The sequence below is a fragment of the Strongylocentrotus purpuratus genome, unplaced genomic scaffold (assembly GCF_000002235.5).
Source record: "Strongylocentrotus purpuratus isolate Spur 01 unplaced genomic scaffold, Spur_5.0 spur5_contig_852, whole genome shotgun sequence".
NCBI classification, from domain to species: Eukaryota; Metazoa; Echinodermata; class Echinoidea; order Camarodonta; family Strongylocentrotidae; genus Strongylocentrotus; species Strongylocentrotus purpuratus.
The window spans coordinates 977,799-998,055 of record NW_022145560.1 but is presented as its reverse complement, the minus strand read 5'-3'; the positions used below and the strand labels follow the sequence as shown (position 1 = coordinate 998,055).

Sequence of the window (20,257 nt, the reverse complement as noted above, 5' to 3'; positions counted from 1 at the left end):
TGCATATTTAATGAGCTATGACCTTTCACATTTGTCCTACATACTCTGAAATAGAACTTAGGCTGTACATGTATTTTGATACCATGTAACTTCATATTAAATTTCAGTAAAATTTGTCAAACATTACTCAAGTTATCGAATGGAAACCAGATTTGTTTTTGTTGTTGACCCGTCAGCCCCCCCCCCCCCGATCTCCTTCTTCCCCCTTTTCTTTTCCCTCTTCTTTCTTTCCCTTTCTCTCCTCTTTCCCTTCTTGTCCTTCTCTCTCTCTCTCTTTCTCTCTTTTTCCTCCTTTTTTTTCCTTCCTTCCCCCCCCCCCTTTCCCCCCCCCCTTTCCCCCCTCCCCCCTTTTTTTCCCTTTTTTTTCTCAGGGGGGGGGGGGGGGGGGGCGGGGGGGGGTACGTGGGCCCCTCGTCCCACTGGATCCGCCACTGCCCAAACCAATACTTACCAGATGGTTATCTTCTGTGGCTGTATCACGGTTATGGAAACCACTCGTTCATCCGCATGCATGCAAAAAGCTTGTGATCAAGTAGAGTCTATGGGATGACGGGAATGAGGAAACAAAATGCGTGTGACGCAATCCGGGGACGCAATATGCACTGCTTCTGTGCGGATCGAATCGGCCGCAGCGAACTGAGGTGGTTTGCTGTTTCACGAAAGTGTCATTTCTGTCTACACTAGCTTGGATGATGGTAATCAAGATTCGATCTACGTTAATCTCGAGAAATTAGCTGGAAATGCGACGCAATAACATGCTGCATTGCATTGGATCAGAGTTTACACCCCGCAATGCCACGCCCTGGTAACTCAATGCCTATGTCTTGCAGGCGCGCGAGCTCAATTACCTCACGGGGAATCCCCAAAATATTATGGCAGCGCATAGTTTTAAATGACTCGGACGTATGACTCGGCCAAGTCCACTCCAAAAATAACTTTCATATAATAGAAGCAGAAAAATCAGAAAAACCAATCAAAATAAGTTAGAGCAAAATCGGATTACTAATAAAAAAGTTATGAATCTTTAATGACATGAACATTTTTGAAAATCACTAGACAAATTGGCAACTCACTCATGAGTCTGTGACGTCATTGCGTTATATTGAGAATATAAATTTCCCATTTCCCCCAGAGAATCTTATTTCCTCACACCATCATCCAAGTTATATTGGTAGTCAGTAATATGTTTTGTGTGGATGCACTAGTAAAGAGTTATTTTTTTCAGTTAAATCATGAAAAAGTGATCTTTGATAAACTATTTATAGAAGAATTAATAATTATGAATATACAATATTCAGAAAATAGTATAGATTCTTCAAAGTTCATAAAAGATTTGTGAGCAATAAAGTTTTTTTTTTCCTTTTGCCCCCCCCCCCCCCCCAAATTTGAAAATCGCGCAGACCGATATTTCGCTCTTGGGGGGGGGGGGGCGAGGGTTAGATAGATAGATAGATATTTGGTTTTATTCAAGTACTGATTAAAAAGTCCGAGGACTAAACAAGTCACTTTACAATATAAAATGCATAACAAAAAATATAACAAGGTAAACAAACACATGGGTGAATAAAATCATTAATAAGTACAAAATATAATAAGTATATAATAATAAGTAAATAAATAAGTATATACAATTACCATAAATAATTATATATTATACGATCATTGATATAGTGAAAGGACTTGGAATTCAAATTAGAAACAAATTAAAACAGCTTTGGGAGATCATACAATTAACATAAATAATTATATATAATACGATCATTGCTATAGTGAAAGGACTTGGAATTCAAATTAAAAACAATTAAAACAGCTTTGGGAGATCATACAATTAGTGAGCATTTTTACTTTTTTTTATCAGCACCCCCCCCCCCCCTGAGCAAACAAAAAATTGAGGGGGGTTAACCCCCAAAACACCGCCCCCCCCCCCTCCCCTTGCGTACGCGCCTTTACAGGGTACTCAACTAAATTCCTAGCTCTCCATATCGATGAACAATTGAAATGGAAAACTCATATCGATAATCTATGCAAAATATTGTCAAGGAATACTGGTGTAATTCGTAAATTGAATTCTGGTCTTCCTCTCTAAAGCATGCCGAAAGCATGTTACTTATTTTATATTCAAGATTATTGCTACCTTATATTAATTATGGTGTGCTTGCCTGGGGCAAAATTAATCTCTAATAACACAATTAGATACACTATTCTGGTCTCAAATTAAAGAGGGTAATAAGAACAATCTGTAATGCTGACTTTCGTGCTTATACCAATCCTCTTTTGTATCATCATATAATTGTGAAGGTAGAAGATATTTATTATATGCGATTGGGTTCCTTAAATGCCACAAGAGGTGCTAAATTCTGCATTCCACCCCTACGTGCAAGGACAAAGTTTACTCTCAACAATTTAGTTTGCACTGCATGGACCAAGGTTTTGGAACACTCTTGACTCAGGCACTTCTATCAGTGTCTTCAAACGTAAACTGAAGTTATACTTATTGAATACTTATTTAGTTGATTCTTAATCTATATATAATTGTGATGCTGCCTTGATTTATATTTAAACTTAATTTATTCCTCAAGTTAGTACTGTAAAGCAACTACCGACTTGTCTTTTCCCTTTTCTTCCCTTTTCTTTCCTTTTCTCGCTAGCTGTAGCTAGCCTTTAGCTTACAGTGAAAGTCTGTCCATTTTTCTTCCTTCCCCCCCCCCCCTCTTTCTCCGACTTTCTCCCTCTCCCGCCCCTCGGCGCCCCGGCTCTATTTCTATATATCTCACGTTATCACTCTTAGTACCCCCTTTTGTACAGGGTCTCTTCATATTACTCAGTTTACCCATGTTTATAATCATATGGTTATAGTTTATAGTTATTTGTTTTAGTACTTTAAGCGCCTTTAACGAACATTTCTTGTAGTAGGCCTATTGTTTTTTGTCAATATGATACGAGTTTTGAGGGACCTGACCTCTACTCGTCTTTCTTTTCACTTAAATGCATATTATGAACTTGTTCCTTCTCAGTCTTCTTTTTATATACTCCACGTGTTATAATATTTTTAAATTGTATTACATTCATGTTGGAAGAAAGACAATAAACTTGAACTTGAACTTGATAAACAGTTATATTGTACCAGAAAAAAAATTATATTGCTCCGAATAAAAATCAATCAATCAATGTAACGCGAGCGTCTAGACCGGTACGTAGTAGTAAATTGACGATCGTGATTTGCCGCAGATGGCGTTATTCATAAATTGCGTAATTTCTGGGAAGTTATGGAATCACCCACGAACCGAAGCAGACGAGATTTTGTACTGTATTCCCTGGTTTTCTCCACCAAAAAGATTGCTGAAGATGTTTAATGTGGACTTCAAAACGAGGATGAAGTCAAAGACTACATCAAGAATGTAGGAACAGAATATAGCTTCCAATGCTACAAGGAAAAGACACCCGATGGTAAGTGAAAAAAGTATAACATTGTGCAAGTGTCCATGGCCATGGCAGGCCAGCCCCTGGTATTGTGCCCGGTTGGTCTGGGCGCTGCCGCAGTCGTAGTACTGCTGCTTGGCTTCGCACCGGGCCCTAGTGTGTTTCGAATCAATCCAAAGCAACTTTCCACTCATAAACGCTTCGGAATAACTTTGATAATACAGGCTTAATAATTATTATGATCATTAGCCGTCGTAATTGTGGATTAGGATTTAGGAATCCAGATGATTTAGTAAGTGTGTATCACACACATAGATTCTAGCACGTGCACTGTCTGCATGTCAACTCGACTACCTTCTCAAGTGTCAATTTCTAAACCCTAATCATGACATGGAAAGGTGACTCTGCTCTGAGTCTGACTCTCACTGAGGTAGCAAGAGATAAATGCATTTGATGAAATGAAATGCTTTGTAGATCTATCGGACTCCATTGTGATTGTGGAGATCAAGAAAAGTGGTTTTCTATGTTGTGATGATCGATGCCATTTATTCTATGCAGGTTGATTTATGAATATGAGTGTTTGCATTAACAGGAAGATGTCAATTCTTCTCTTTTCAAAGTAAAAACAACCCAAGCCGATTATTAATGTTGTCATTCTTTTTCGTCCTCTCTCTCTCTCTCTTCCCTTTTATCCTCTACATTTTCTTCTTTTTTTTCCCCTCATTAAATCTTCTTTTCTTCCTCCTTTTTCTTTCTTTTCTTTTCATCTTCATCTACATGTACTACTTTTTCTTCTCTTCCCTTTCTCCTCTTTCTCCTCCTTCTCCTCCTGTCACATCCTTTATCTCCTCCTCTTCCTCTCCCTCTTTCTCCTCCTCCTCCTCCTCCTTCTCCTTCTGTCATCTCCTCTTCCTCTTCTCCCTCTTCTTCCTCTTCTTCCTCTTCTGAATACAGGTTGTTTCAGACTCGGTGACTTCTTTGCGGGTGTAAAGAATGACTTCCCCCAAGCAGCCAAGGCCTATCAGTTGAGCTGTGATGACTTTGACCATCCTAGGGGCTGCAGTAAGACTGGGGCTTATTACCTCTACGGAAAAGGTAAGAATCGGGATCTGAATTGAATTTGATCTGAATAATGAATTTGATCTGAATAATGAATTTGATCTGAATAATGAATTTAATTTAATCTGAAGTATGAATTTAATTTAATTACTTAGTCTGAATATGAATTGAATTTTGGTCTGCATTTTGAACTATCGCATTTCGTGTTCATGTTCAAGTCAAATGTACTATTCTGTATCCATTTGTATCTTATTGATGTTTATAATCTGTAGTTTTGTATTGACATGCAAACGAAACAACTTTCCAATAATTGGACGATAAAATTTGAATTGAATTGAATCCTATAAAGTGACATTGAGTCAATACCCTCTGCAGCTGCAGGAATGTTCACAAATCCACTTAAAAGGACACCCATCTCCCCCAAAAAAAAGAAAGAAAAAAAGAAGAGAGATGGGGTTAAGGGCAACTCCTCATCCTCCTCTTTCTCCCCCTTCCATCTTCTTCTCCTTCTTCCTCTTCTTCTCCTTTTATTCTTCGTCTTCTTTGTCTTCTTCTTTTCTTCTTCTTCTTCCCTCCTCCTGCACTTCTTGCTGTTCTTTGCCATATGCCCTCACGGTGACCGTACGGTAGGAATACTCCCCAGGGAGTGGAGACAGTGTATGTTAAGGAATGAGATGACCGGGGTAATAATATCTGTACAACACTTAGAGATGGTATTTCATATTAAAGATAAAGTTGAGTTCTGGTCATGTGATTGCATTGTGAAAGAAAAGGTGAGGAATGGATCAGAAAAAGTTGATCATGTAGCATGTAAGTATTGGTGTGTACTGCAAGGTTCTGGAGTCATCAATATCATAATAAATTTGGTCCAGTCTTGGTAAAGTAACAAGCACTGTACACAGAAAGATGCATATGGGACTACACAAAATGATGTCGGGGCTACTTACCTTGATTTCCGCATCTTTCTATGCTCATTACTCAGCCAGTAAACTTTTTCTACCAAAAATGTTTGGCAAATGACATTTATTTGTAATCTTGAACATTCAGTGTAAGTTTCGTTTGATTTTGTGAGAATTAATTTTTCTTTTTTACCAGAACCCAAGTTTATCTTTAAGCGCTGTATAAATTCAGATTATTGTTTTTATAAAGTTCCACTGCACAAAACAAATATATTCATTATCATTTTTTTAAATTATAATGCAGGTTTTGAAAAGAACAAGGAGAAGGCTCTTCATTACTTCATCAAAGGCTGTAACCTAGGCAACCAAGATGCCTGCTTTGGTGCAGGCTCTGTCTTCCTGTCTTCCAAGAAAGGTACCCCAGACTCGGACTTAAAACAAGACAGGGACAAAGGGCTCAAGCTACTTGAGACTGCGTGTAAAAAGGATCACCAAGCGAGTTGCTTCAATCTTAGTGCTGTGTACCTCAAGGGGTTAGGTGGCATGGAGAAGGATATGAAAAAGGCGATTGAGTATTCGACGAGGAGTTGTGAGCTCGGTCACATGTACGGATGCGTGAACGCGAGTAGAATGTATAAATTAGGAGACGGGATCGCAAAGAACGACGCCTTGGCGAATAAATACAAGGAGAGGGCGAAGACGCTTCATGATGAAGCTAAAGAGACGAACAGACAGTTACATTTCGGACAGACGTCGTGATATGATGGAAAAGCTTGCTGTTTACAAGTCTGATGGACTTTGTCCCCTTTAGCAAAACCCAAGGCTGGACCCTATCGGGCGCCCAGGGCTAAAATGGACACCTAAACTAGAAGTCTAGAGTCAACATCGAAATTGAAATATTTACATTTGGCTTGTGCTTTAATACATGTACCTGTACAGAATTAAAAACGGTTGATACAGACCCTCTTCCGTGTGCAGCCCTGCAATATAGTTTATGAACATGTAATGTGTATGTGACATGTTATTGTCAGCTCTCTAGAGACAGCAAAGAAATATTTATATTGATTGATGAAGTGAATAATTACACAAATACTTGTGGGGGGGGGGGGGGGACCGGGGGAGGCCATTTATGCAACTGAGAATTACATGTACACCAGATAGGAGGGGGGGGGGCATGTATTTAGGATTTGCTCCACATCGACAATGAAACAATATTCTCATCATTTTTTGTTTGTAAAGGCTATGCTTGAAATTCTACATTTGTATTTGTCCGTTCATGACATGCCTTTGCCTACCGAAGTTTGAATTCAGATGTTATACTGCAGATGTTACTACATGTATAAATCTTCCTTTTTTTTATGCCAATAAGCTGAAGCAAATTGCAAATTTCAAGGTTGTGACTCAATAAGTAGGTTTACTAACAATTTCAATTTTATGCATAGTTTTTAAACAAAGGCTGTTCACGACAAACTGAAAGCTTTCATGAGGCTTGCCAAACAAAGCAACAAGTATTGTATGCAGACTGTATTTCAAGTATTGCAGTTCATTCATTAATAAAAGGTGAGTAGGTCCTTAGGAAAGAAAAATCCATCAATTTGAATAGATTAGTAGACCAATCTATTAATCAAGAAAGTTGGCCCAAAGTTAGCTGCAGAGAGAGTTGGATGGAATAAAGAAAACAGACCATCCGCAGTTGGTGCTGTTTAAGTGATTAAAAAGTATATACATGTACTGTCCATTTTACTATGAGTTTTTATTACAATGTTGCAGAGCAGAGTGAAAAGATTATTCTGTGTTTCGATTTGTATTGTTGCCTGATACCTCACTTCAGGGGCAGATCCAGCCAGTGGCAAGAGGGAGAGGGGGGGCAAATCCATGAGAAAATATTTAGCGGCGACTCAGCCAGCCGGTGAATAAGCGGGGGGTTTTGGTTGTGATGTCCCCTCCCCCCCCCCCCCCCCCCATCTTCATAATAGCAACACACAATCAAGTGCATGACCTTCAATTCCATTGAAGGTGGGCCGTTTCTTTTTTTGGGGGAAGGGGGTGGAATCGTTTGTCTGTTTTGTTTTGTCATTGTTGAACACATCTTCATGTCCTAGGAAATCATAAATTTCTGTTGTTTCATTTTGGATGCAATTCATCCTTTTTCAAATTAGAAAATGTTTCCTCCGGGTGTATTTATATGATTTGTAAATTTAATGACAGTGTAAATATAAAAATTAGGCAATTAACAAGGGTTGCTAAAGGAAATATTCTTGTTGCAAATAGCTTGTAATTGTTCAATTATTTCCATTAAACCCCAAACTTGCACATTAAGTTGTCACAATTTGATCACAACCGTCATTTTTATAGGATATTGAAATTTGTTCGAATTACTTTTTCATCAATCACTTTGAATTAAATTAAATGTACACTGTACTGTACATGTATTTTAGAATGGATTTTCTTTTCTTCAAGAAATTTTACCAATCATGCAATTTGCAAACAAAAATGATAGGATTATGCACACAAGGGTTTATTGCCGTTTGTAACTACACCCAGCCTGTCGGCGTCATCTATCTACATGGTCTAATAATCATTTTCTCTACTTATCATTCGTTCTAATTCCTAGTTTGTCTAATTCCAATTTTTGACTGCTATCCATATGGTCTAATAATCATTTAATCATAAATATAAACATTAAATGATTATTAGACCTTATGGATGGGAGACAAACTGGTTATCAGACTAAAAGAACAGTACTGTCTGAACACAAAAATGGGTAGAAGTATGAATAATTGGAGATTTAGACCATATGGAGATTAGACCAAATGACTATTAGACCAAATAGTGAGTAGACGAAATGAGTATTAGACAAGGTGGATAGTTGACGGTCTGTGTGTAGACCATATGGGAATAGACTAATTGGGTAGCAGACAAACTGGTTGTAGACCAAATGGCAATTCACCCACACTAGTACATGTGCAAGTATTCCCAGCTGCTTGTAATTCATGATGCCTGCTACTTCCAACAATTTTCTCTCACACAAAGATATTATTTCTCTTATTTTAGGATAGAAACTAGGGATATTTACTTGGCTCAACCAGAACATATCAAATAAATGAATAATATCATCACACATAATATATTGTTTCAAGACATTTTATTCAACACTAGTTGAAATATTCATGTAAATTCTCTATATGTACAATGCAAGACACACAGTTTCCATGAGATCTCACAAAAAAGAGTGGTGATATTAATTCATACAAATGTTTCATGAGAGGGGTGGGGCAAATCACAAACAATGCTCCCTGTATGTAATGATAGTGGTGTCTTTCCCCTTACTACTTCTTGCACAGCACTTGTATTGACTCACTAAATGTTAGTCTTCACTTTATGAATACAGCATTCAATGGAGTAAACATGTACATGATGCCCTTGTGTTACAATGCACCACTCTTAACCTCTCTCTGTCGTAACTGTCTTCATGAGCAAAGTATTATTACTGAGAGTCATGAAGAAGACATTGATAATGCACCACTCTAACCCTTCTTTTTTCTAAAAATTGCTTGATCTTTAATGGTAATACAGTATTTGCTTTCTAGAAGGGTTCCTATTCCTTCATGTTGATGATACACCACTCTTCTCCCTTCTCAATTAAAAAATCTATTGATAAGCAGTATGATATTTGTATTTGGGGACTGAAAGAATAGGTCCCATTCTTTGCTTCCATAATTTGTTATGCATCATCATTCTTATCCCATCTCTATCTGAAAATCATAGCTTAGCAATATGATACTGGTATAAGGGGCAGAAAGAAAGGGACCCATTCTTTGATACACTTGTTAGCAATGCACCACTCTTATCCCTTCTCAATCTAAACAAATCCATTGATTAGCCTCATGGCATTGGTAAAGAGGTCACAAAGAAAGGGTTCCCCATTTTCTTTTTAACTCTCATTCTCATTTATCATGCACCACTCTGATCCCTTCTCAAACTTAAAATGACTTGATTACCAATAAGAATCAGTATTTAGGTCAAAGAAAGGGTTCTCATCTTTTTTTTTTTACTCTCATGCACCACTCTTATCCCTTCTCAAACTTAAAATAACTTGATTAACACTAAGAACTAGTATTTAGGTCAAAGAAAGGGTTCCCATCTTTTTTGTTTTACTCTCATGCACCACTCTGATCCCTTCTCAAACTTAAAATAACTTGATTAACACTAAGAACTAGTATTTAGGTCTAGGAATAAAGGGTCCAAAGTCATGGATTTTCCAGTATTTGTAGAAGGCTGCCGCACCTCCTAAAGCTGCACAGGACCCAGAGCCAACTCCCATACTTTGCACTGTGAGAGGAAGAGATTGAAATAGACAGGAAAAGTAGGGGGGGGGGGGTGATAGAGAGAGGAGAAAGAGGGAAAAGGATGGGAAAGAGAAGAAATTAAATTGAGGTAAAGGGAGAGAGAGAATGAGAGAGAATATCAAGCAGAGGGATAACGACGCGTATAGACATGGAAATATCGAGAGGGAGAAAAGAGGATATAAAAAGAAGAAAAGATATAACCGATAATAGGAGAGAAAGAGAAAAAGAACGGTAAATAGAAGAAAATAAAATCGAGAGAGAGATTGTCAGGCGGAGGGATAAAGACACAAATAGACATGGACATATTGAGAGGGAGAAGAGAAGATAAGGATATACAATGAAGAAAAGAGATTACAGATAATAGGAGAGAATGAGAAAAGGGATGGGAAATAGAAGAAAATAAAAGGGTGAACATGAAATGGGAAGGTGTGAGAGAGAGAGAGAGAATTTCAGGCAAAGGGATAGAGACACAGTTAAAAATGGAAATATGGAGAGGGACAAAGGAGGACAAGGATATAAAAAGGAGAAAACGAAACAGAGAGAGAGAGAGAGAGAGAAAAAGGAGAGGGACATAGGAAAATAAAGAAACATAAATGGAGGAGGGAGGAAAAGATGGAGGTAGATGGTAAGTGAGAAGGGGAAAAGAAAATAGAGATGGATATGGAAAGAAATGGAGAGATATGCAAAGGAAAATATGGAGAAGGGAGGAAGAGAGAGAGAAACAGTTAGTCTTCCAGATTTATATTACACGCAATATAAAATTGTTTTTCAATATTCTTTGTAAAAACTAAATTTGAATTACTATGCCAACCATGAAATGTAATAGGCACATTTCTCATATGAACTATTATTTTACTCAAAGGAAAATAAAATTGTAAAATGGCATTCTCCTCAGAAATATGTTTTGATAAGCCATGTTACTAGAGATCCCCCAATCCATACAGCTACCCTGGAATAACAAGTCTTCAAACTAAGGAACATATAACAAATGCTTCATTTCAATAACAAAGTTGCTCTCAGTCTCAGCCAATTTAACGCCACAATTTCAGTAGCTTATAACAGTTACTGTAACTGGTTATGGATGACAAGTTTTATGAAACAGGGCCCTGACTCAGGAGAGACGAGGTACACTTCAAGGGTTCAGTGACACAAAGACGTAACTCCATATTTTGCCAAAATTAGTATTTGATATCAAAATGTTCAGGAAAATGTGGGCTTTCACGGAAACACGAAGACTTAACTCCACGCAACACCCCATTGAAGTCAATGGCTAGAGAAGCACAGACTTCACTCCTGAAGGCCCAAGTGCTCAGTGACACATAATGTAAACCACTTTTTCTCAAAATGAAGTTAGGTCTTTGTGTCACTGACCCCTCGACTTACTCCTAATAATATTGGAAATAATAATAAGGAGATGAGGTAGAAAATCTGAAGAAGAAGAAGAAGGAGGAGGAGGAGGAGGAGGAGGAAGAGGAAGAGGAAGAGGAAGAGGAAGAGGAAGAGGAAGAGGAAGAGGAAGAGGAAGAGGAAGAGGAAGAAGAAGAAGAAGAAGAAGAAGAAACAGGGCCTTGACCTCTGACCCAAGAGGTACACTTACTCCTTGCTCCCAAGAAGAGCCCTGACGTGCATCCTCCGATGAAGTAGTTAAGGGGCGTGTCCTTTCCTCTGTAGGATGCGGTCGCACCTGTCGTGGTGGCAAAGATGGCCCCTACGGCGGCTGTGAATTGACAAATAAGAAATAAAACAAATGAATACTAATACAGTAGGCTTGCGGGTGCACCATGTGAGAGAGAGGGAGGATTGAGGAGTCCTGAAAAAGAACTCTCAGTAATCTTTGAGGGTTAGATGCTGCTTGTAAGTATCGGCTTGCATGGTGATGTAGTATACAGTAGGCTCACGGGTGCACCATATGAGAGAATACTTATAACAGAAAATCCTGGGGAGTGTTCCACAAAGATCCTAAGTTGAACTTATCTCTAAGTTGGACTTAACAGTTAATAATAATAATAATATAGAGTATTTGTAATGCGCTAACTCCACATGAATAATGTGTTCGAGGCGCATGGAGAAGAAAAGATATAAGTTAACATAAATACACACAAAAATACACACAAAAATGAACAACGACAATGTGAAAGTAAAACTAAAGCCGCTTTGAACAAATGAGTTTTGAGGGCATGTTTAAAGCAATCAACACTTGAAATATAACGAATATGTTGTGGCAATTGATTCCATAGGTACGGTCCAGCGTGTGCAAATGACCGATCCCCCCACGATTTCTTAGTTTTCGGAACAACAAGCAATTGAGAATCAGAAGATCTTAAGCGTCTAGGCGGATTATAAGGCATTAACAAATTAATATTGTACTCTGGGGCAGATCCATGTATACAGTGAAAAACAAGCAATAATAATTTAAATACAATACGAGATTCAACAGGTAACCAATGTAGTGAAGACAAAACAGGAGTAATGTGAGAAGTACGTCTGGTAAGGGTAACAATACGGGCTGCTGAATTTTGTAATTTTTGTAACCGTGAAAGTTGAGATTGTGGCAGCTGAAACAAAAGTGCATTACCAAAATCCAGTCGAGACAATATGAGGGCATGAACTGTTTTTTCTGTGGCCGAGCGGGTTAAATACTTGCGAATAATGCCTAAATTACGTAGTTGATACCTGACAGATTTACAAACAGCCGGGATCTGAACAGACATGGATATTGTAGAATAAAAAAAAACTCCAAGATTTCTACATGATTTAGACGGAGTAATAACATCATCATCAACCCTAATAGAGGGAAGGCTCACCCTGTCTAATAGAGTTTTAGAACCGATAAACAACAGCTCTCATTTCTCTTGATTTAATTTCAAGGAATTAGAGCTCATCCATTTCTTGATATCATGAACACAAGCTTCAAGCTTTTTAATGGTATCAATGACATTGGTTTGGTTAGGTAGGAATGATGTATACAGTTGGATATCGTCTGCATAACAATGGTAATTAAAAGAGTGACATTGTAAAATCTGTTTCAGACCACTTAAGTAAATTGAGAAAAGTGTCGGGCCTCCAACAGATCCTTGCGGAACACCACTAACCAACGCAGCAGGATCAGACTTTGAATCATTAACACAAACAATTTGAGACCTTTCAAATATGTATGACTTAAACCATTTAAGAGCTTTTCCATCTACACCAAGTGATTTCAAAGTATCCAACAGAATTATATGATTGACAGTATCAAATGCGAAAGATAGATCAAGTAGTAACAGAACAGTAATTCTCCCATCATCCATGTCCCTTAAGACATCATTTGATAGGTTGACGAGCAAAGTCTCTACTGTATATGGAACGTTGTTAACATCTTTGAAAATATTTTTTAAAAGTCATTTTAAAAGACATAACATGTTAATTCAAATCATTCATACTTTCTATTATCAAGGAGATTTTATGTTCTTGATGTGGAATTTATGAAAAGTCTAAAATAAATTCTTGCTTTTTAATATATTTTATTTTAAGGCTACAAATGGCTCTCCATATTGTCTAAGTCCAACTTAGAGTTGAGTTTGACTTAGGATCTTTGTGAAACACCTCCCAGAACCTTTATACACAGGTCATTTATGCATCTTGCTCTGTTTACTTTTTTCATTTTTATTCTGAAAGAAATGTTTTGCTCAGGTAATTTTACCTGTCATGCTTCTTTGTTTTTGACTCTTTAAAATCCCAGAAACAACAAAATTCAAATTTACAGTACAAAGTTTATACCTCGGTCCCACAGTGTTTAGTAAGAAGGATGTCCTAATGCATAGGGCTCAGTGGTAGAGCAGTGATCTCATAACTGAGAAGTTTTTGGTTCAAAACCAAGTCAATGCGCTTCAGCGCTAGTGCCTTTAGTAAGGCATTAATCCATATTACCAAGTCCCTCAGAGAGGACTTAAAGCCATTGGTCTCCTGGTTTACAAGCATGTATTGTACATGCTTTCTTAGCAGTCAGATTCAGATTCAGATTTATTTTATTAGTCCATTTGGAAATTCAGTTGTTGGCATTACATAAAGCACATTAACAACAATAGAAAATAATAAATAGATTATACACAGTTAGCAAAGTTACAATGACGTACTAGTTATATAGAAACACGGATATGAATCGTTTTTACATAGTGGAATAATGAAAGAAAATAAATGGACTTGTAACAATATTGAAAATTCATGATTGCGTAGAATTCGGAAATATTATTAATATTATCTTTTATTATTTTTATTCTTATTATCAGGTGAAACAAGCAACTTAAATGCCACTCTGCATCTTCTTGTGTGAGGAGATTTCATGCTACTGTTGTTGCATGCAAAGGGTGGACATTTAACATCGGGGTCAATGTGATTAGATTTCTGACGGGTCTTATAAACTTTTAGTTTTATTTTCTTACCACATGTAGCCGTGAGAGCACCAGTCCTCAGAGCTGCCTCCCCCAAAGTCTGGGGGTTGACGGCCAGGATTATAGCGCTGGTTCCAGCACCTACATCAAGATAATACAGTGGCAATGTTTAGAAATCTGAAATAAGTTATACAAACAATAATAGTCAGTAGACTAGTCACATTTTGTATATTTTACTTAGACTCTACAACCCTTTTTTTTTTTTTTTTTTTTTTTTTTACTAACATGCAATATTTTTATTTTTTTTCTGTCTAATTTCTCTTTCTCCTTCTTCTCTTTCTCCTTCTTCATTTAAACTTCTTGCTCTTTCTTAAATTTTGGTTTCATATTCTTCTAACTTCTAAGTTCTAACTAATCTCGCAGCATCAGTCTTCTTCTACATGTAGTTCTACAGACTACCCACCTCTCTCTGTTGTTGTCCCTCCGCTTTTCTGAGATCAGCGAGTTTATCACATTCAAAGTATAGGCTGCTGTAAATATGTTATAAAATCCTAAGTTGGAGGGTATGGAGTGCAGGCGATGGGCATGCATTTTGTAAAGATAATAAAGTGTCATCTTTATCATTCACAGTGAAGGGAAGGGATGGATCATATGGCAAGAGAATGGCACATCATTCATTCATCGATTAATGCTTCCTCTTCTATTAATTTCATTTCCATGTAATGTATTGTAGCCTAATTCTATGCTAAACACTTTCAAACTATCGAATTGCTTTAAAACTATGCGGAGATCACACTATCCTTTCTATTTGGCATTTCCCCCTAATGACAACTTGAAGTGATAGATTACATGATATAGACTGGATCGAGAATGATCATTTTCAAATGTTACTTATAACAATACACCAACTTTTGTATATGGGACAACACAATATAAAATTTAAGAAAACCACTCACCTACAATCGACGATAAAAAGGAGATTTCGAGGGTTCGTATCGTTGTATCGTTACCATTAAGTAAATCAAATTTTGGACGCAACATTTCCTTTATTTTGGGATCCATTTTGCAGATAGAAAGAGGTCTAAAAAGGGAAAAATGTGCTGGCCTTTCGTGACCTCTCAACTTGGAATCAATACTTGTCAGCGATAGGCGCACCTCAACACAATGCATGAATTTTTGTTTGTGTGTGTATACTTGCATTTTGTCTGTGTTTTTTTCGTAAGATGGACTGGTGAGAGAAAAATGGACTGGTTGAATTGGGGCCTTTGTCGAATAGGCCTACTTTTAAATGTCACATTCTCAAGAAACATGAATCGGAACAAATCAGTATTTCACACACTTGAAGAAAAAAAAAATTGGTTATTAATTAAATTAAGTTTGAATAGATATACAAATATACTTTGAGTCCTTTAATTTTTAAATTTTTAAATTTTTCTTCTTCTTCTTTTTGTTGGGGGGGGGGGGGGGGGGCAGCAGGGACGGGGCCAATCATTAGCTGCATGCAATCTGTTAACATTATGCAGAGTACATTAATCTGATTTGAATTTTTATGTTATCATATTGAGTTTTTGTCAAAATTGCATGGAGATCGAGGCAAACACGTACATGTACGCGTACGTACCAATCAGTAATTAGCAACTCGATCTCTGATGCTATATATGGCAATTAAAGTTAACGTAATTACATGCCAAATGTACTGAATAGTTTCTGGGCTGTGGCAAGAAAAATATTTCAGTATCTTTTGAATCACGGTGTAGAATCAGAAAAAAGACCTGGTGAATATTATCTACCAAATTAACCAACAAGCAATTTTTGTTAAAATATTACTCTGCCCTTTCCCCACTTTCCTCTCTCTCTCCCTCATCTTATCTCTCTCGATCTTTTTCCACACCCCTCTCTCTCTCTCTCTCTCTCTCTCTCTCCTAGATTCCTCAATTGAAATTTTCTTTCTGTTTTTCCTCCTTTGCACATCTGATTTTACCCCCCCCCCCCTCGTTATTTTGTTCTCTATAGACCTCTCGTGAAAATCAAAAGAAAATATACATTTCAGAAATGCACAACAGATTGAACAGAAAACAGACTTGTATGGTTCTACACATTTATTTTGATATGCTCCCTATTGCAATAAATATGAAAATACTTCTGTTTGTCTACAAATACACAGACGATTCTGGCAATTAACATTATGGCAACACATAGACTCAAGGTATGTTTTCATAGGAAATTGTAATACAGATTATGACATGACAGCTAGCCTACAGAGCTGCAGTAATAATAAAAAACACAATATAAACACCAATACAACAAAATACACGGTCATAAGTATGGCGAATGGTACTGCTATTTGACAAGCAAAATACAACATGGCAGCATTACATCATTACTCGGATATATTTAAATGCCCAACAGTAATTATTTAAATTAAACCAGGTAATTCATTTACAAAGTGGACAATTCTGTGAAGGAAAACATATTTGCTGATTTTTCAAACAGATGTGTTGGTGGCAGGAAATATTGAGTTCGTTATTCAGAATTGTGAAAAGAGTCGATCAAAGAAACGTTTATAAAAAGAAAAATTGACACATAGGGCTATTTTGAAAAGACCAAGATGTGAGTAAGAGAGAAGGATAGGCAGGTAAGATATAGATGCTGAGAAACAGAAAACCAAGAGAGGGAGTCCCTCTCTCTCTCTGAGGGAGATGGAGAGAGTGAGTGAGTGAGGACCGATGAGAGAGAGAGAGGGAGGGAGAGACAGAGAGACAGAGAGAGAGAGAGAGAGAGAGAGAGAGAGAGAAAGAGGAGGAGGTTCAATGAGGATTGGTGTTTTAAAATGAGGGGAAGAAAAAGAATGAAAAACTAATTACCTACAAATTAGTGCAGTATCACTTTTAACATGTTGAACTTTGTATAACACCAAGTAATGAAAAGCAATTAAATTAAAAGTAATAATACCCAGAAAAGGAATGTAATTTACCATGTTCGTAAGTAAATTAAACGAGGTCAAAATATGTACAGCATATATATTACTGATATTTCATTAATATATTAACCCTGGTACATGTAGATATCCAACGTACAATCAAATGCAACATTGGAAAAAAAAGATTTCCATCAAATTTAAACAGAAACTTTCGATCATTAACTGGCAAGCTTTGCAATTTGACAAAGAAAAGCTACTAACTCTATCTATTCAACCCTGTATCTTTTGTAAAAGTATGTTTAGCATAAACTATGACTTTTTAAAATATTGAATACTCTATGATGTTAAAAACTGAATACTATTTGTTTAGGATTATGATATATCAACAATACATGTATAACCAGACCATACAATACAGACACGATTACAGGTATATTTCATGGAGATGTTTCTAATTAAGATTTTATGGCAGTGTATAATATTATATGGAATTATGAGGAAAGCAAGCCCAAATCCTTGTTTAAAGCCACACTGTCCTACTTGTAGCTACTTGCTCCCTCTATATAGAAAACAATCCCTAAGCGGTGACCATTGGTCCCCCATGATCTTCTTTTTCTCATGTTAATCAAGAGCTGAGTTGATAAGATAAACACCCATCAGTGACCACGCTGGGTGGTCTAATCCCTCCTGGCCAAACTAGTACAGACGGCCTTTACATAATAATATACAAGTTCAAACATTGGGTTCAAACAGCTGGGTGGTTCACAAAAAAAAATTCAAACATGTAAAACTTTGAAAGGGTATAGACTGATTTACACAAAGTGCCAAGCTCCTTGCGGATGGGATCCTGGGCCCACTGAAGAGCCCTCGAAGCTCTGAGATTCTTAGATTCTCTCTGGTGCAGTCTGGAGCATTTCCAAACAAATTTTGTTTCATGACTAATAATATGAGAAATAAATTTGGTTAAGATTGAATTTAAACCTGTACGTGAGTTTTAAAGGTCCGCTGTACTAGTTCAGCCAGATGGGATTAGACCACACAGCGAGGTCACTGACAGGTGGCTATCTCATTAACTATTTCTATATAGAGGGAGCAAGAAGCTACAAGTAGGACAATGTGGGTTGAAACCTGCTATTTCAAGATTAGAACCTGTAGCTCAAAACTATTAAATCCCCTAGTGAAGAGTTGAGTGAAAATGAGCCACGTTCTCTAGCGCAATTCATACATTGAAATGGGTCTTTAGGGGTTTCTTGAGATGCAGAGTCTACAGACGAAGATAGCTTTATAATAGCGGGAAGAAATAGAGCATTGGAAAATAAACAAATATGTGCAATTACCCTATGAATTTGAAATTATATTTTTGAATAAAAAGGAAAGTGCTTTTAATAGGTACTTAGGCAGTGTTTAAGGGAGTTAAACAGTATGAGGGACCTTGCACATTACTTCCTATAGTCAGCTGTTATTTCAGATTACATATTTCAGGTTTAGCCAAACTGTTTGATGAAACATTTACTCTACAAAATACATGTACTGGTACACAATTTTTACAATAATTACATATTTCATACACAATAATGAACTTGTTCTGAAGAGTTGATATGAAGAGTAAATGAGAATTGTATAGTTAAATTAACAAATCTATACACATGAGCTATATACAAACATGTATGCTAATATACAAATGTATAATCAAGGTATACCAATACTGGCTACCATATCCTAAACAAGACACAAACAAAAATGAAATAAACTAGACTAGACATCTTAAATTACTTGTGACAAATAAAAACAATACAAATTGCACATCTAAACTACAGTGTACATCAGCCGACTGAGCTTATACATTGACAATTTAAATACTTGTAGATGTAAACAAATGTTAATCAATACAAAATAATGTGAATTTCATAATCTATACATAATTGTCAGAGTAATATCCAATTTAGGCTCAATAACCTTGAAGGTTGAATGACCTTTGAAGGTTATTCAATGAGAAGGACACAACTTGAAGGTCACGATGAAAGTCATATTCAAGGTCATTTCGGTGTGTTCGAAAAGGTCGATATTTGATTCTCCTTCTCATTAGGTTTTCATCAAAGAATTTACTGGTACTTCAAAAAGCCCAAAAGGTATATTTGAAATGAAATTAGAAATCTCACAGTCCTGGACACGGAAATACAACATAATTAATGACAGCAAGGTCTTGGCATAAACCACAACACAATATATTTAGCATTAATTCATTCACATAAATATCTCAGTCTTTGGTAAGGCCTTATATTCTAAAATTGATGAAACCGTTCTCACTTAATTAAAACAATATTTTGGTTTACCTTGATTTTACGAGAAAGGGAAAAATTTTAAAGCAAGAAGTTCAATATTCACATCATTTGGGTTTTCATCAACAAGAATTTGCCAATATTTCAGTATGGGACAATCAACAACAACAAAACCATGGAGAAATTATCAGTGAAAATACTTTACAAATCTTGCAAAATAAGTTTGTCATCAAATCAACTTTACACTGGTTTGTCAAGTGTGAGCATCAACAATTCTTTTTCACTCAATACCTTTAAAATGAAATCACATTTTTTTAAATACTGTGAAAAGAAAAAGAAAACATACGTGAAAATCATGTGAAAACAAATTAAACTGGCCCTGGTATAATGTTTTATAAATGACTGACAGGACAGAAAAAGTGAAATGTTGGGTGAGCAAAATGATTGAATGAAATTTGCCTCAGTTTCTAGTCTTTGTAGCACCAAACATAGGCAAGCGATTTGACTTTTTGTATAACATATTATTATTAGAGTGGGACTATGAGGGGCAGAAATGGAAGTAGTGGTGAACAAAACTGCTACATAAATAAATCAAAACTTGAGAAAGGGCAAGATGCCGACAAAGAAGAGAAGGATAACCTGGGCCCTGTGCATAAAACTTCCAACTACCATGGTTACAGGCTCAACAGCCACTTAAAATTAAGGTTTCCATTGATGGCAAAGTTACCATCGATGGTAAGTTATGTGCAACGGGGCCCAGGACCTCACCTATCTGTTTCAAAATTATAGCCTTAGAACTGAAGAATATATAAATACTATCACGGAACAAAATGTAAAAAATTGACTGGCCAAATATACACTGGTAATTTACCCTGGCTGGAAGAGAGAGAGATAGAGAGGGAGAGAGAGAGAAAGAGAAGGATAGAGAGAGAGAGAAAGCGGGAGACAAAATGAGAGGGCA

General features: G+C 36.8%; 2 protein-coding genes and 1 long non-coding RNA gene across 3 annotated transcripts; 1 reads left to right on the top strand and 2 right to left on the bottom strand.

Annotated features, from left to right (window-relative positions):
- Positions 1-3,353: 3,353 nt before the first annotated feature.
- On the top strand, positions 3,354-6,475 carry LOC115918930 (cytochrome c oxidase assembly factor 7-like; the record flags this gene model as incomplete). Its single annotated transcript, XM_030994853.1, has 3 exons — positions 3,354-3,447; positions 4,375-4,515; positions 5,683-6,475. Coding segments are annotated over 3 exons (690 nt in total), but the record flags the coding sequence as incomplete, so codon positions are not given.
- Positions 6,476-8,504: 2,029 nt separating this feature from the next.
- LOC583405 (NADH dehydrogenase [ubiquinone] 1 alpha subcomplex subunit 11) lies at positions 8,505-15,264 on the bottom strand. The gene is made up of 4 exons (XM_783313.5): positions 15,054-15,264; positions 14,149-14,238; positions 11,325-11,444; positions 8,505-9,710 (listed from the first exon to the last, which is right to left on the bottom strand). The coding sequence occupies exons 1-4, from the start codon at positions 15,157-15,159 to the stop codon at positions 9,595-9,597; spliced, it is 432 nt and encodes a 143-aa protein (XP_788406.1). The 5' UTR covers positions 15,160-15,264; the 3' UTR covers positions 8,505-9,594.
- Positions 15,265-16,181: 917 nt separating this feature from the next.
- On the bottom strand, positions 16,182-17,638 carry LOC115928242. The gene is made up of 2 exons (XR_004065970.1): positions 16,991-17,638; positions 16,182-16,953 (listed from the first exon to the last, which is right to left on the bottom strand). It is a non-coding gene; the product is annotated as an uncharacterized LOC115928242 (long non-coding RNA).
- Between the last annotated feature and the right edge of the window lie 2,619 nt (positions 17,639-20,257).